At 39.8% G+C, this 16,707-nt stretch overlaps 1 protein-coding gene across 3 annotated transcripts in view; it reads left to right on the top strand.

Moving 5' to 3' along the window:
• The window catches only part of Slc35a5 (solute carrier family 35 member A5), a 20,818-nt gene extending 8,524 nt beyond the window's left edge, over positions 1-12,294 (top strand). For all 3 annotated transcript variants that reach the window (XM_021184714.2, XM_029470705.1, XM_029470704.1), the window contains exons 5-7: positions 3,352-3,419; positions 7,092-7,872; positions 9,223-12,294. In XM_021184714.2, the coding sequence (XP_021040373.1) occupies positions 3,352-3,419; positions 7,092-7,872; positions 9,223-9,288 (915 nt within the window). In that variant the 3' untranslated portion in view covers positions 9,289-12,294. The remainder of the gene's footprint in view (positions 1-3,351; positions 3,420-7,091; positions 7,873-9,222) is intronic.
• The last annotated feature ends 4,413 nt before the right edge of the window (positions 12,295-16,707 follow it).

Genomic DNA, 16,707 nt, shown 5'->3' with positions numbered 1-16,707 from the left:
GTCAGCTGACCCTGCGCCCTAGCTACCCCGGCGCTTTTCTGACCGGAGAGGCTTGTGGCCCTACTGAGGCCGGATTTCTCGAAAATGTGTTTTCTACTTTTACCTGTAGTCAGTTTGGGTTCCATTGCTCCCTTTCTCCAATATATTTTAAAGTGGGCATTTTTATTGCTTATGTTATATTTTAAAAACATAATAAAATTAATCACTTTAATTATAAGTAGCATTCCTTTATGTGAAGCCCTGATCTGCTTTAGAAACAAGTGAAAAGGAGGGAGAACATACTATAGAACATAGTAGGAATCAAGTGCTTGGTGTTTTTTCACACGTGGAAATCTGTATAACTGGGAGGGCCTTGCCTGCCCTCTGTTTCAATTCTTCTGTCTGCAAAATAGAAGAAAACATGCTAAACCATCTCAAAGGCAGGTGCTTAGGCCAACTGAACACCTGTGTTCCTGTCTGCTCTATGATATAGGGGATGTTTTGTCTTTTGTTTGTTGCTTTGTTTTCCATTAATTTATTTACTTTACATCCCAATCAGAGCTTCCCCTCTCTCCTCTGCTGCCAGTTCCTCCCTCTCCTCTCCCTTCCCCCTTAGGCCCTCCTCTCTTCTCCTCAGAGATGGGGAGACCTCCCATTGATATCACCCCACCTTGGCATACCAAGTTGCAGCAAGACTAAGTAAGTGCATCTCCTATTGAGGCTGGATAAGGCCATCTAGTTAGGGGAAGGGACTCAGCCCCTCCTCTTGCTACCAGGGGTTCTACGTGAGGACCAAGCTGTACATCTGTTACATATGTGTAGGACTAAGTCCATCCTATGCATGCTGTCTATTTGGCGGTTCAGGCTTTGTGAGCCCCTATGGGCCCAGGTTAGTTGTTTCTGTAGAATTTCTTGTGATGTTCTTGACCTCTCTGGCTCTTTCAGTCGTTCCTCCCTCTTTCACAAGATTCCCTGTGCTCTGCCTAGTATTTGGCTTTGAGTCTCTCTGCATCTGTTTTCATCAGCTTCTGGGTAAAGCCACTTAGATGACTGTTATGCTAGCCTCCTGTCTACAAGTATAGTAGAGTATTATTAATACTATTATTAATAGTGTCGGGAATGGGCTCTCTCTCATGGCATGGGACTCAAGTTGGGCCAGTCATTGCTTGGCCACTCCTTCACTTTCTGCCCTCTCTTTATTCCCTGCACCTCTTATAGGCAGGGAAAAATTGTGGTTTGAAGGTTTTGTGTTTGGGTTGGTATCCTTATCTCTCCATTGGAAGTCTTGCCTGGTTATAGGAGGTGACCATTTCATGTTCCATATTCCCTATTGCTAGGAGTCTTAGCTAGTGTCACCCTCATAGATTCCTGAGAGTTTCCATTGTCCTAGATTTCTAGCTTGTCCCAGAGATAGCCCCAACCCCACTGATTCCAGTTCTCTCTCTTGTCATCCTTCCTACACTTGATCCCTCCTGTTCCTCTCCCTACCCTCTTACCTATAGAGTTCCCTCCCTCCATCCACTCGGATGTCTATTTTATTTTCTCTTTTCAGATTTGTAATGATAGTAACAGTTCAGCTCATGTAACATACCTACTTCTAAATTCTTGTTTATACCTTTTCAGATTTGATAATTTCTATCACAGCAATGTGATTATTCATATTCAATAGTAAATATTATTTATATTTTATTGGAAACCAACAGATTACCTGTACATTTATACCCATTCCTACGAGCCCAGTATTAAGCAAAATTACAGCTTCCTTATTCTTCTTCCGTATTTATTGCTTGGCTGTTCCCGAACAGCTATAACCACAAATATTATGAAACAGATTGCATGATTTATTGTATGTATTTCTTGTCTAATTCTACCTAAGGAATTAAATAAAAGTGCATAGAAGTTTGAGGACGTGGACTATAGTTAGATGCACTCTCTGGTGTTAACACAGGAAGCAGCCAGACTGACTTAGTTGTGTGCATTTGCACCGCTCCTGTGTGATCGCTCAGCATCACTACTTCCCTCCTCTTACTAACCAGCCTCTTTCCTCATCATCTCTTCCTCTTCTCTCCACCTGAAGCTCACAGACAGTTGTGTTATAGTGAACTGCACTGAGAAAATCCACTCACAGTCTCCCACACGGACAAATAATAAATGATTGGGAAGCCAGAAACATTGATTACCCTGATTCAATAATTATACATTATGTATGTATAGTAAACCACTACTTTTTATGATGAGTAAATACATATATGATTGACTAATTCTTACTAAGAAATTCAATAGAAAAACATTAGATTCTTAGAATTACAATTTTATTCAATTTCACTTTTTGTTTCTAACTATTGTAGCTGTGTTTGCTTTTATTAGTGGTTCTATAATATAAGACTTGGTAGTTCCTGTTGTTTGTTTATTTGACTTCTTGGTGCAGAGTTTTACTGTGTCTCAGACTACACAAGAGCTAAAGATCCTCATGCATTAGCCTTCTGGGTGGTAAAACTACAGCTAGATACCAGCACACCTGGCTTCTCTGTATATGCTCCCTAAAGAAGTAAGGAAAAGTGAAACATACCTTTTGAATTTTGTTAAAAAATATTAGTATTGCCAGATCCAGTTATAATTAATAATGGTAGAATTTCATATCTTCTGAGTAATACAAATATATGTATGTGTGTTGTGTCCACTTTAAACAGAAATATAACTATATTCACAAAAACAAACTACTATAAAATCTAGGTAATACAGTTCTAAATGTTTAGAGTAATTCAAATCAACCCAAAAGACGATCTAACATGAATTATGTTTTAAGTCGTGTCATTTCAACTGGAAAACTGATTCAGTTTCTAAAATAACAAAAGTGCTTAAAGATGTACCTGCATTTTCTTACCTACAGATAGACCTAGCACGTTCCCTTCTCTTTGCCCATCAGCCAACACTAAAGCTCTAAGGGGAGATGGTCAGAGCTCAGTGCTAAAGTTTGAATGGCTCTTACTTGATTCCCAGGACTACACACAAAAATAATAATTTTTAAGAAGTCTCTAAAGTATTTTGACAGCTGTTAAAATAAAAATAAAGAAGTATGCTTCACCTTTAGATTGTGTATGTCTTGATCTATATACATTCAGGTCATTTATACACAAGCCTTCACCAAACTTAAACACATATTGTCAAATCCTAACAATAATTTGATCATATCTGCATAAATTTAACAAGCAAAAGAAAAAAATGGAATCTAATCCCCCCAGTGAAACAGCTGCCCTAATAACCCCTCTGCTTTGTGACTCAAAAGCTTTTGTGTCAGGTGAGCAGCAAGGCAGGAGGTCCTGAGGTCAGTGCTTCACTGGGATTGTAATTCTATCTTCTCTCTCTTTCTAGGCCATGGCGGTTATCTTCTCGAATTTTAGCATTATAACAACAGCTCTTCTATTCAGGATAGTGCTGAAGTAAGTAATTCAGAATGGAAGCACATGCCATCCTTTAAAGTGGGCCAGTCCGGCCTGAGAGAATTACGCAGAATGCTGAGCCTTCAGACTCCATAGGCCATGGTTTTGTATCTAACTAGCCTTTAATATTAGATACCTTGCTTATCCAGTGAGGAAAGCAACTCTAGTGCTGTTTAAATCCTCTGCCATCAGGTATATGAAATATCTTGAACTTTTCAAAAGTAAGACATTTGATTACTATTTGTTAGTAATTTAATTTTTAGTGTTTTTTTTTTAAAGATGTGTTTTAAGGTCTTGTGCCAGATCTTTGTAACTCAGAATAGCCTGGAACTCAGAGTCCACCTGCTTCAACCTCCCAAATGCTAAGATTACTAGCCACATCCAGTCTACCAGGGGCTTCACCCTTGAAGAACACTAACTCTCCCTGTTCTAGCTGCTGTCAATTCCTTATGGAGGGATGTGACTATGTGCCCACATGCCTGCTCCATGCTGGGCCTTCCTTTCTCCCTTGAGCTTGCATAGGTCTTGTGTATGCTGTCACCGTTGCCATGAGTCATACACACATCTGCCCAGCTGTGTCCACATTATTCACCACTGCTGGCTCTCACACTCTTTTTGCCACCTCTTCCCCAGTTAGCCCCAAGCCTTGGGAGGAAGGAGTCACAGACAATCTCTTATTCTCTGAACCTTGACCACTTATGGGTCTTGATGTTAATTACCATCTAATACAAAGCAACACTTCTGTGATGAAGGTTAAGATATACATTAATCTACAACTGTAATGATAAGTCATTAGGAGTTAGTTTAGTAGTATGTCTATTTAACAGAATAATGGAAATAGTACTCCTCTAGGGCCGATGACCTGACTAGCCACAGGTACCAGTTCCTGTAAACAGCACCCACAGGTTTCAACTTTTGGAGTGGGCCTTAAATTCATTCAGATGAGGTTGGCTACTTCTGTGACATTTATGCCACTATTGTATCAGCATGGATGTATTGCTTAGCTGATAGTTACTGTATTTCTCAGGGGTCCCAGCTGGGTAAGGTAGGTGATGACCTTTCTCTGCTGAGCATGTGTAGCACCTTCCAGCACTATGAGCTAGCCTGTATAAAGCTTGCATAGAAGGCAGCAAATAGTATGGCGCCATTCCACGAAAGAGTCATCTCAACTTCTTCATGAACAGATTTTTTTTTTCCTCAAGAGATCTTAACATATTTTTTCCTTTCCCTGTTAAGTTGAAATTTTTCAGTATTTCGATTAGAGGAAACACCTTCTATCATCTCTGGAAAGTTAAACTGTTAGTACCAAACTTCCTTTACACTTTGGGACTATTAAGTAAAATAAGAGTAACTTCACTGCAAACATTGTGATACCTCGTAGTCTATCAGAGAGCAGGCAGGTGCTGAGTAACTGGCAGGGAAGTTACATAAAAACAAGGGGCAAAGGGGTGATTCACATGGAAGATACGGCAAAAGGAGCAGGAGATTCAGTCATGCTCCTCACATGGCGGATAATTAAAATCTTAGTGTTGGCAAGAGGGCTCAGCGGATTAAAGTGATTCCTGTGAAGACTGATGAACTGAGTTCAGTCCTTAGGACACACGTGGTGAAAGGAGAACCTTTTCTGCAAGTTGTCCTCTGACCTTCACATGTACCTGTGTGCATGCACATACCTGCATATGCACACATACAAAATATAGTAAAAGAATTCAAACAAAATAATTTGTCTTTTCATAATTTATCATCTATGTGGTAAGCTGTAAGAGACTACAAGATCATTTTGTAAAAACACATCTAAAACATAATTAAGTTTATGAGAGCAGAAGCCCTCAGCCATCCAGCTACACTCTGAACATCAGCTACTGTCCTACAGGGCAATGGAGGGCTGTGCTCAGTGAGCTCTGCTGTTTACTAACTGAAGAGTGAACTGGGCCACGTGGGGTCAGGTCATCGCCTATGCACAGATCCTTAGCTGAGTAGTTTATGAAACGTCGTATTCCTTTTCTGAAAATGCTCCATGTTTATCCAAGTTCTTAGTCATTTTTATCTTCCCTACGACATTCGCTGGAATCAATAGTTATTTGCAGTGGCTACTTTTGACTTTATTTCAGGGCTTTTCCTTTAGATTCTTTTCTTCACAATATTAGCAGAAAATCTATAGCTGCCAGTATGAAAAACTTCTTAAAGCTATAATGTTCCTCATCTGCTGTATACAGTAATTGATTATAATTATTTTCATTAATTAGATATCCATTCTCTATCTACATGTTTTTCTTTCCAGTCATTACTTTCTACAGCTTTACTGCATGCCACCTGCACCTTCAGCAATGTTGTGGCTCTCCGTGGTTTTACCCCCGTGTCGTAGGGCTATGATTAACCCCGTCACTGGGACCTAAATCTAGTTATATGAAAATCATACCTGAGAAGGCATGATACACAAAGATGCTGCTTCCTAAGCTACCATGCGCATTTAGCAGTTTCAGAGAATGGAGTTGTAGAATAGAAGTCAGTCTGATTTTTCTGCATATGTCATAGGAGTTTAGAATGAGTCTTTAAAGCTGTAGCTCTCTAGGAGGAAGAAGATACACAAAGCCATGACAAATCTCTTTCTTATTCTTTCATAAACACATGAACAAGGAAAGCATTTACCTCTCACTTAGTTTTTTCCCTAAGAGCAAGAATTGCCTACAGTGTCCTAGGCGCTCAGTAAATCCTCTAGTGGTAACAGTCTTGTCACTTCCAGTTCTCACTTTGACACTTCTGCTTTTGCTTGGGTTTCCCCATCTTCTCAGGGGCCTTACAGACTGTCCCCAACTGAGAGATAGGTGCAGCGCACCTTCTTTGTGGCCTTTGCATAGTTGGTTTTCTGCCTTACCTCTACAAGTACCCGTCCTCAGTATAGACCCCTGGCTTGTATGTCTCAAGTCTGCCATCACTTAGCTCATGGCTCTCTTCTGATTATAGTGTAAGATCCCTCAGGAGGGAGGGCAAACCTTTATTTGCCTGTTGAGTGCATGCCTTTGAGCTGAGTAAATGACCAATTAAAATGACAATACAAATCCTCTACAGTTCACAACTTTATTGTCAGGTAAAGCCAATAAGTAAAACCTTGTTGAGTTTTATAAGAAATGCTACACAAGTGTAATTTTTTTCTTTCCTTATCCTCCAGTATTCTGTTTTATGGTGGTTTATTATTAGGCCCTAGACCAGGAGCTAACGTCCTCAACAATGTATGTGTCATGAGTCTAGTCTTCTTTGAGAAAATTTATCTATATTGATTACTAAAGCTTATCCATATTGCTTTTTTTGATTCTTGCAAACTGAGCTAAGATCCTCTGTTAGAATTTACAGTTTATCACAATAAAAATCACTGTATTAGAGGTCCAAGATAGCTGTCAAAGACAGGATGCTGTGTTACACCTGCACATTCAAGGTAATTTGTAGGAAGAAATTAAAAATGTCCCTAAAGCATTCTGAAAGTGAATAGAAGGGTTGGATGTGAGACACAGTCCCATCAAGTTATAGTGCAGTTGGATTGTAGGGAATACTAGCAACTGTGTATAGTTTATTCAACCAAGTATTCAAGTTCCCAAATTTTCAGTAGAACATTTAACAGGGGAAAGAGGAATGAAAGCATATGTGGTAAAATCTTGTTTTCTCCCTTTTGCATAGGCGGCATCTGAACTGGATCCAGTGGGCATCCCTCCTGATTCTGTTCTTGTCTATCGTGGCCCTAACAGCCAGTACCAAAACGTCCCAGCATGAATTGGCAGGACATGGATTTCATCATGATGCCTTCTTCACCCCATCTAATTCCTGCCTCCATTTCAGGAGAGACTGTTCCCTAAGAGACAATTGTACATCAAAGGAGTGGACTTTCAGTGAAGTCCAGTGGAACACCACAGCCAGAGTTTTTAGTCACATCCGTTTGGGCTTGGGCCACGTTCTGATTATAGTTCAATGTTTTATTTCTTCAATGGCCAATATCTATAATGAGAAGATCCTGAAGGAGGGGACACAGCTCACTGAGAGCATCTTCATACAGAATAGCAAGCTTTATTTCTTTGGCATTGTTTTTAATGGGCTGACGCTGGTCCTTCAGAGCAGTAACCGTGACCAGATTCAGAACTGTGGGTTTTTTTATGGCCACAATGCATTTTCAGTAGTCCTTATTTTCGTGACTGCCTTCCAGGGCCTTTCAGTGGCTTTTATCTTGAAATTCTTAGATAACATGTTTCATGTCTTGATGGCCCAGGTGACAACTGTCATCATCACAACAGTGTCCGTCCTGGTCTTTGACTTCAGGCCCTCCCTGGATTTTTTCCTAGAAGCCCCATCAGTCCTCCTCTCCATATTTATTTATAATGCTAGCAAGCCTCAAAATCTAGAGTGTGCACCTAAGCAAGAAAGAATCCGACATCTGAGTGGCAGTCTTTGGGAGCGTTCCAGTGGGGTAAGTCGGTGCAAATGCACTGTGTGCTAATTCTTAAAGTCAAAGCACATGTATTCAAGAAAGAGAATAGCATCAGTGTGTCAGAAAGTGTCTTAGATCCCTATGACAGAAGTCATGACCTGGACTTACGATGCTGGTAAGGACTATGTAAGCCATAGTGTCCCAAGGATTTTGTGTGTTAACTATATTGTTGTATTTGCAGGCCCCAAAGGTACTCCTTCCTTGTCTTATCCTGTCTCCCCTAGATTTATGGCTAGAGAGTGAGCCAAATACTTTATAGACAGTAAGTAAAAGAACTGATAATGGAGCTGTGTGCTCTGACTCCCAGTTCCTTGGTTATCTACTACATAGTGGTTGGAAAAAAGAAGCTAGTCTCTTATGTTGATAAATCATGTGACAGAAAACTTGTTACCTTAATCTTCTCCATAGTTATCTGTTTATTTCACATAAGAAAGTGGTTTTTAGCAAGAGCTCTCTTGGATAAGAATATAATCTAAAAAATGTAGTTGTTCTGAATTTACAATTTTTGTCAACACACAAAGATGAACTATTTCACATGAGGAGCCCATTTTACTCTGTAGGAAAATCTGTCATTTACTGGTCTCATGGCAAAAGTCCACATGTTGTATCTCTAAGATTTTGATAACAGATTTTAAGATTCAAAAAACAAACAAACAACAACAACAACAACCCTACATCATGTGACCCAAACCTGAGTCAGCAAGAGTGTGTACATTCAGGGCTCCTCTGTCCTTCCAGTGACCTGATAATAACTGCTGCCTTGCTCGTTAAGGAAGTAAAAGCATGTTAGTACCAAGAGTTCTTCAAATCACTCACCATCCTTGAATCACTTCCCTGAAAGACCTACAGGTGGTGATCTCAGTTTGAGTTGAATACACTTCACTTTTTTCATAATAAAACAAAGAAGATTTTGTCTAGGTTTATTTTAGTGTGTGTGTGCATGTGTGCGTATGTGCGTGTGTTTTGCTTCCATGTGTGTATACAAATTGTATGCCTTGTGCCCTCAGATGTAAGAAGAGAACATCAGATCCCCCAGGGACAGGAATTACAGGTGATTGTTAGCCACAGATAGTACCATACGGGTGCTGGGAAACAAACCCGGGTCCTCTGCAAGAGGAAGTGCTCTTCACCCCTGCGCTGTCTCTCCTGTCCCATCTTTACTTTTGATCATCTCCTGTGCTTCTAACTGTAGCAATTTCAACTCTTTACTTTGACCAGATTATATACACAGTTAAACTGAAACTCATAACTCAGTGAATAAACCTTTGATTCATGTATCCAATAAGATCTCGAGCTCTAACTAGTTATTCATTTCATGTTTCCTTTTAGGATGGAGAAGAGCTGGAAAGACTTACCAAACTCAAGAGTGATGACTCAGATGACGACACTTTATAATGGTACCTGGTTGGTGGACAACTCGCACAAACTGTGTTTGCACATTTTCAGCATTTGTGGCAATTGTCTTTTCTGATAAAGTGATGATGTTTGAAAGCATAGTATTCTTTACATGTTATCTAACCACTGAATAAACAGCTCCATCCAAGATCTATAGCAGCCACTGGGTAACAGAGTTCTGAGACCTAAACATAGAACTCTGCATAACTGACTACCTGATGAGTCAACAGGACACTATGCAGATTGCTTCTTCAGCCTCCAGGGTCCAGAAATCATGTTAATTTGACCCTACAGTTACACAAATGGAGACAGCGTGCCACATATTAATCATCAAGTCATATCATCTGCCTGCCAAGGTCATCTCTCAAGGTCATTGTTCTATCATCCTGCTTGTCCCTCAGATTTCGAGGCCTTAGCAATAGTCATTTTGCTTTCATTAAAGCAATAACACCCTAAAAATTTTGGCTGAAAGACCTAAGTATCTGGCTGTGCCATAGATTTTAAATAACATCCTTTGTGATAAATATTTTTAAGCTATTAAGAAATAAAATTTCAAAATTTTGTTTTTTTAAATCATCTTTTTTTAAAGCTTTATTTACATGAAAGTTGGTTGCCATGTTATCATAGTTAGCACTTGTATTTTAATTCACCTAAGCCATTGTAGAATTGTTTGTTTGTTTGTTTGTTTGCTCTATCCTTGGTTTGTACATTTACAAAATCTTGACATCATTACCTTTTGATGTTGAGTTACTGTGCTGAGAATTCAGTTGTTTTATTTTTGAGTTATTAATTGAACTGTAGAATTGTTACCTATCTTTGTGTAATATCCTAGTGTGAAAGTCAAGTCTCTGGCTTTAGGATGCCTTTATAAGAATTATTTTGTAAAAAAAAAATAATGACTTTTAATGAAATAGAGTAGTGTTATTCCAAGAGGGCCAGTAACCAGAAAGTCACCTCTCAACACACTTCCTACTTATAAGTGCATGGTATTTCTCAAGACAAGTTTGCATGCAGCCAGGTGACTCTTCATTGGTACAGCAGTCATGTGGCAGATAATTATAATGTAAGAAAATAGAGTGATTTATTCCAGGTCTTATAGCTGAAGGGTAATAGAAACAAGCTTCAAGCCTGTGTGTTTACAAATTCCTATACTGTAAATATGAATTATAAGCTACCATGAAGTTTGCACATTCCTTCTTCAAGTTTCCATGTATTTATATATAAGATATTACTATTATTATAATCCATCTGTCTACCCAGAATAATATAACTGTTAATAATTGCTAAAACTTTTTAATTAAAATAATTACTAAACTCTTATTTTGAATCTGTACTCTGTCATATGAGATGTGTGGAATGCTTTAAAAATTTTTTTAATATTTTTTATGCTTTTAAATTTTAAAACAATGGAATAAGGCAAATATTCTAACAACTTAAAACTTGGTCTTTGACTCAATCTTGGTGTCTAAAGAAAGAATGGTGAAATTCTCTACCTTATTGTAGGAATTCTCACCAGAGTCACATGAAATGGGATTAACCAATGTGATTCATTTTAAAGATAAGGAAAATAAGATAGAGAGCACTCACTTTTAGAAATGAGAGCATGAAAATTATCTTACTGAGCTTCAAAAGAAATTGCAAGTGTCACCTACAGGATACTTATCCTGTAGCAATCATTTATATCAGTGGTGTGGAGTATTTTGATTTTTCTTGTCTACAGTTATTTTTTGCATTCTTACTTCATTGGAAAACATTCATTGTTCACCATCGTGTTAACTAGCCACTCCCTGAAAGGGCTGAGCTGAAAATAAAATGTCAGATAGATGCACTTGGGTATTTTAGAAGCATTACTATTTTATGAAGGACAACGTGAAGGTAAGAGGTCCAGAACCATTTCCCAGGTACTAATGGAGTGGAAATTATATGACCTAAAACGTTGTCCCACAGAAAAAGGAATAGACACAATAGCTGTGACGTGGTTGCTACTCCAGGAACTAAATGGCAGTGAGGTAGCAGGGTGACTCTTATTCATACACATAGGCTAGAGATCCCAACAGGTTGTATTTCTCAGCATTGGGCAAGGAAACAAGAATGTGGATACTGGTTGTGACAGGGAAAATGGCTTAGACCTAGATCCCAATCCCTTCCCTAGCTGCTGCTTGCCCCAGGTTTTCAAGCCCTGTGTACCGAATGGCCCTGTCAGAGCATATTTGCTTGGCTTACAGATAACGTTATTTTCTTGTTTCACTCTGAATTCCCATGTGGAAGCCCTGTTGCTTGGGAGGTAGATATTGTGGCTTTGTAACTGCTAATGTTGCTGTAATCCTTTCTCTCTGCATAAGCCAGCTGGCTGGATGTGCCCAGATCCTCCTTGGTACCCTGTCCCTTTTCCTACAATGATTTTATCTATGAGCTCATAGCATTCCAAGCAGAGAAGGCTGAGCATAGTGGTAAGAGGGTGATTTTCTCTCTCAAAGCCTAGATCAGAGTTCTTGAAATTGAGTGATATATTTCCACTTTTAATGAAGAAAACATTTGATACAATTTCAACATGAATTTTTACTCTTATTAAAGTACATCCAAACAATGTGATATGTGAACTTATTTTTTCAATACAGATTTTCATTGTGTTCTGTATATTAGCCTTGAGTCCACTTTGTAGACTATACTGACCTTAGAGTAATCTGCCTGCCTCAGTCTCCCAAGCTGATATTTCAGCTATGAGCCACCATACCAAGCCTCACTTACATGTTTTATATGAAAGCCAAAACACATTTACAGAATAGAATATACTACTATAAAGACCAATAAATTTTAAATTAAAATACAAACTTTGCTGGCTAGCTTTATGTCAACTTGACACAAGCTATAGTCATCTTAAGAGGAGGGACCATCAGTTAGTTAAATGCCTCTATCAGATTGCGCCGTAAGCAAACCTGTAGACCATTTTCTGAATTATGACTGGTAGGGAGGGACATGTGCACGGTGCCATCCCTGGGCTAGTGGTCTTGGGTTCTATAAGAAAGCAGGCTAAGCATGCCATGCAGATCCAGAAGCCACACACACACACACACACACACACACACACACACACACCATAGCCTCTGCATCAGCTCATGGCTCTTGGTTCTTGTCTTGCTTGGGTTCCTGTCCTGACTTCCTTCAATGATGATCAGTGATATGGAAGTTTAACCCAAATAAATATTTTCCTCCCCAAATTGCTTTTGGTCAAGGTGTTTGATCACAGCAATTAAAAACCTTAACAAAGACAGAAATTGGTACCAGGATTGTGGAGTATTGCTGTGACAGACCTGACCATATTGTATTAGGGAGGATAGTGGGAAGACTGAAACTTTGGCCTAGAAAAGTCATCTAGTGTTGAGAGCTCAGTGGACTGTTGTGTAGGAGCTTGGAAGATAAGTGTTGCAAGCAGTGTGGAGAGGGAAACCTGGCTTGTGAAGTTTCAGAGGGAAACAAAGACTTTTGACGGGCCATTTGTAGAATCTGTGATGTCTGCTCAGCTGGAGCTGAAGAATTAGCTGTGGTTAACAAGAGACCAGAACCACTGAAGTGAAACCTTCATTTTACTGGAACAATTGATGCTGGTCATCTGGGTCTAAAGCATTATCTGTGATTAATAAGAAACTGGAGTCTTTGTAGTGCGTCTTCTGGAATGTGTTTCCTAAGGCAGCACACAGAAGCTGTGTGCCAAAGCTGTACCTCATACTGGCGTTCCTATCTCATTTTATGTTTGGAACACCCAATCTTTATTGGTTATCCTTTTAACAAATAATGGGTTGTTATGAACTATAGTTACTGTAGTATAGAATATTGATGCCAGTTCTTTCTATATCACTGTGTTTGGGTTCCCAGTTTCCCACCACCCTCCATCACCCTTGCTACCACACAATTCTATTAGTTACTGTCCCACAATCAGATCAATTTTTAAGGTTCTGTATGTGGAAGAACATGTAAATTTTTTCTGTCTGACTTGCTTTGATCACCACAATGTCTTCCAGATCCATTGACCTTGTGATAGGACTTTTTCCATGTCTAGATTATATCTATCACATGTATAACACAGTCCTTCAAATAACCCTCTGCTGATAGGCAGCCATGTTGGTCTCATATTTCAGCTATTGTTATGAATACTTAAGTACAGTCCCTGATTTCTGTGTATGTATAGCCCAAAGTAGGATAGTTGGTCTATTTTTAGTTTTCCTAAGAACTTGCTCACTCTTCTCCACAATAGCTGCGCAAACCTTTCCCTCTCCTTCACATTTTCACCAGCGCATTTTGTGTTTTCTTTTGATAATGGCCATTCTGCTTTTGATGACATGGTGAATCACCATTATCTGACAGTTCTTTCACAGCAGACAGAGGGAACAGAAAGAAGGACGAAGACTGTATAATGTCAGTGTCCAGGCCCAGTGGTTCATCTTCCAGCAAAGCTATACTACCAAAACCTTCCCGAATGGTGCCACCAACTGGGCACTATGTGTCCAAACACTCAAGCCTATGGGTGGGGCTGGGAGTGGGGAGGTTATTTAAACCATCACTGTAGAAAAAAGGAGGTAGATCTTAGGGTCCTACTCTGCTTCTTTCTTCAGTTTTTTTAAACTTTTCATTGTACAGGTTTTTTCATTCCCATTGTTAGAGTTTATTCCATGATGTTTAATTGGGGATGGGAGGTACTGTGGATGGGATTGCTTCCTGATTTCTTTCTCATCTGTTGGTCTTTGGTATTTAGGAAGGCCACTGATTTGGACATGTTAATTGTGTAACCTGCTCTGCGCTGAAAGTATTTATCAGCCTTAGTCTCCTGATGGAGTCTTTGGCTTTTCCTGTGTATAGATGCATGTCTCCTATAAAATAAGGATGCTTTGGCTTCTTTTCATGTCTCCCTTTTATTTGCTCCTCTGGTCTCATTCCTCTACATAGGACTTCAAACAAAATAGGAAAGAAGAAGCAAGAAGGCAACTTAGTAGCCAGTGTTGGCTCAAACTTCTGGTGTCTGACCCTGAGTAGGTTGTTTAGGTATACTTAAACACAGCACTATTTGGTGGAAACTTATCCTGGTCATAATTAACTTAATCCCACGTGCACAACCAAGCATACATAAATCTCGTGGAACAAAGTAAGGTAAATACAGATTGGTCACGACGACATGGAAACTGTTTACAAAGTCCACAAAGATAGCTTCTACAGATTAACTGAGGAAAACAAGATTATAATAAAGGTCTGAAGATCCCATGCTGGAAAAGTCCCTAGCCACACAGAGGGTGCAAAGGGCACCAGGCTATTAAACATGTTTACTTCCAGTCTTTTGGGTGAGTAACAGGTTATACATTCCTGTGAGGGAACAACCCAATATAACCACTAGGAAAATATGGGGGCTTTTCATTGTTTTTAAATAGAACAGGATCCATTTATACCATTCCTGAAGGACTCCTACCCTTCTACAGAGACACCTACACACCCATGCTTATTGCTGTACTGTCCTCGGTGGCAAGAAAATGGCATACAGTGGGGTTTTGTTCAGCCATAAAGAAAGAATGAAGTGAGATTTGCAGGGAAGCAAAGCAAAGTAGAAAGCATCATCGTAAGCTGTCTCTCTGAGGAGTGAGTGTGAGTAGACTGTATGCAGCCAGAGAGAAGGTGAACAATGAGATGTGGAGAAAACGTGGTAAGGCAGTGTGGTGCGCATGAGGTGAGAAAGCTAAGGAAGAAAACCATGGTATGGGGTGGGCTGGGCTGGGCTGGGCTGGGCTGGGCTGGGCTGGGCTGGGCTGGGCTGGGCTGGGCTGGGCTGGGTGAATGAATCAAGGGGAGGCCGGGGGGCATGAAGAAGGAGTAGGGAGGAAAGTCAGCCATCTTGTTTAAATATATATTTATTATATTAATATTGCTTATGATAATTAGAAAGCAAAAGTAAGCAGTAAGAAGAAAAGTAAAGTTTTTCTACCCAATGTAAATATGCCCGTGTATAGGTTTATTTGTACACAAAAAGAAATATGCCTTTTCCCCCCAAAGTGGGCTATTTTACCCTGCTGTTGAGCTGTCTTTTTAACAGTTCCCTTGTTTTCTGTGTACTGTAAACATAGCTTCACATCCCAGTTGAGCCTGCGATTCGCTCAACTGAATGTAGGAAGAGTAGCTCTCATGTTGTCCCTCTTTGCTCTGTCCCTCTTCCTCTTTGAGGCAAGATGCCTCAAAGAGGAAGAGGGACAGAGGCTGTAGACTTTACAGTGGGGGCATGGTGGCTGGTTATTTTTCTTCTGTATTGGTAAAAACTCCCTAAGGCCCACTTCCACAAAGATAGCAGGAATGCCGTCTGTGGTACATGAGGCACCGTTTCACTTGGATTTTACCTTTGCTTGCCTGTTTTGGAGTGAGCCCCCTGTTTTGATAAGTCAGTCGGGTTAAATGAAGTACCTTAGAGCACCTCAGCTCTACTTGGAGCTATAAAGACAATGACTAGGATTTTCACTATGTTTAGACTTATATTTTATAGATTTTAATATTCATCGTGTGTGTGGTTTTAATATGGCATGCAAAGTATTTTTGTATTTTAGGCTTAATACTTCCTATGTTTTGTATATAAAAATATTCCACTCTGCAAAGATTTCCCAAGTGCACATGTTGTTTTTGTTTGTTTACAGTGCCAGAGGTTAAAGAAACCCAAGGCTTCTGGCCTCCTGGGCAATAGACTGTTCCCTGAGTTCAACCTTGATAAAATGGACTCTAATGTGCTTACTATTATTCATTTGTGTGTAGTTCAAGAGAACAGAAGGCAGCGTTTATATATGAGTTAGTATTAGTGTCACCATCTTTCCTGGATACAAAACAAACAAACAAACAAACAAACAAAAGTTTTTAAAGATGAGAAATATGTGGCCTTACCAGGGAAGTTGTGCCCATATTGTGAGGATTTAAAATCAATTGACCATTGACCATGATGATGATTGAGACACCTGGCAAGATCATGGGAAACTTGCAGGGAAAACAGTGTAATCATCCGGATAACCACCAAACTGCCATTCTGCCTCATTTCTCCCTGGCTGGTGCATCCTCCCCATTCTCTCCATCTCATGCCTACCATAACAATTAGCCATCTCTATAGCTGTTCTCTGCTTGTCTAAGTTTATGTATAAGGAGATGTATTTTCCAGTTTTGTGTGCTGGATTCTAGCAGACTGTATAGGAAGTTAGCATAAATTGTTTTAATCATTTATTCTACATGGAGTCTAACCTTTAGGGTAATATCATGATTAAGAATGGCAATGTCGACTAAAGAAGACAGGCTCAGCCGGGGTAGCTAGAGCGCAGGGGTGCCTGACACCCGCCAGCTACCCACAACCCCCGCCACAGGATTTTGGGACTGCTGGTGAGTGGAACACAGCTTCTGCTCCAGTCCAAT

The sequence above is a fragment of the Mus caroli genome, chromosome 16 (assembly GCF_900094665.2).
Source record: "Mus caroli chromosome 16, CAROLI_EIJ_v1.1, whole genome shotgun sequence".
Lineage (NCBI taxonomy): Eukaryota > Metazoa > Chordata > Mammalia > Rodentia > Muridae > Mus > Mus caroli.
Note: the sequence above shows the minus strand (reverse complement) of the source record. Positions and strands in the feature narration are given on the sequence as shown.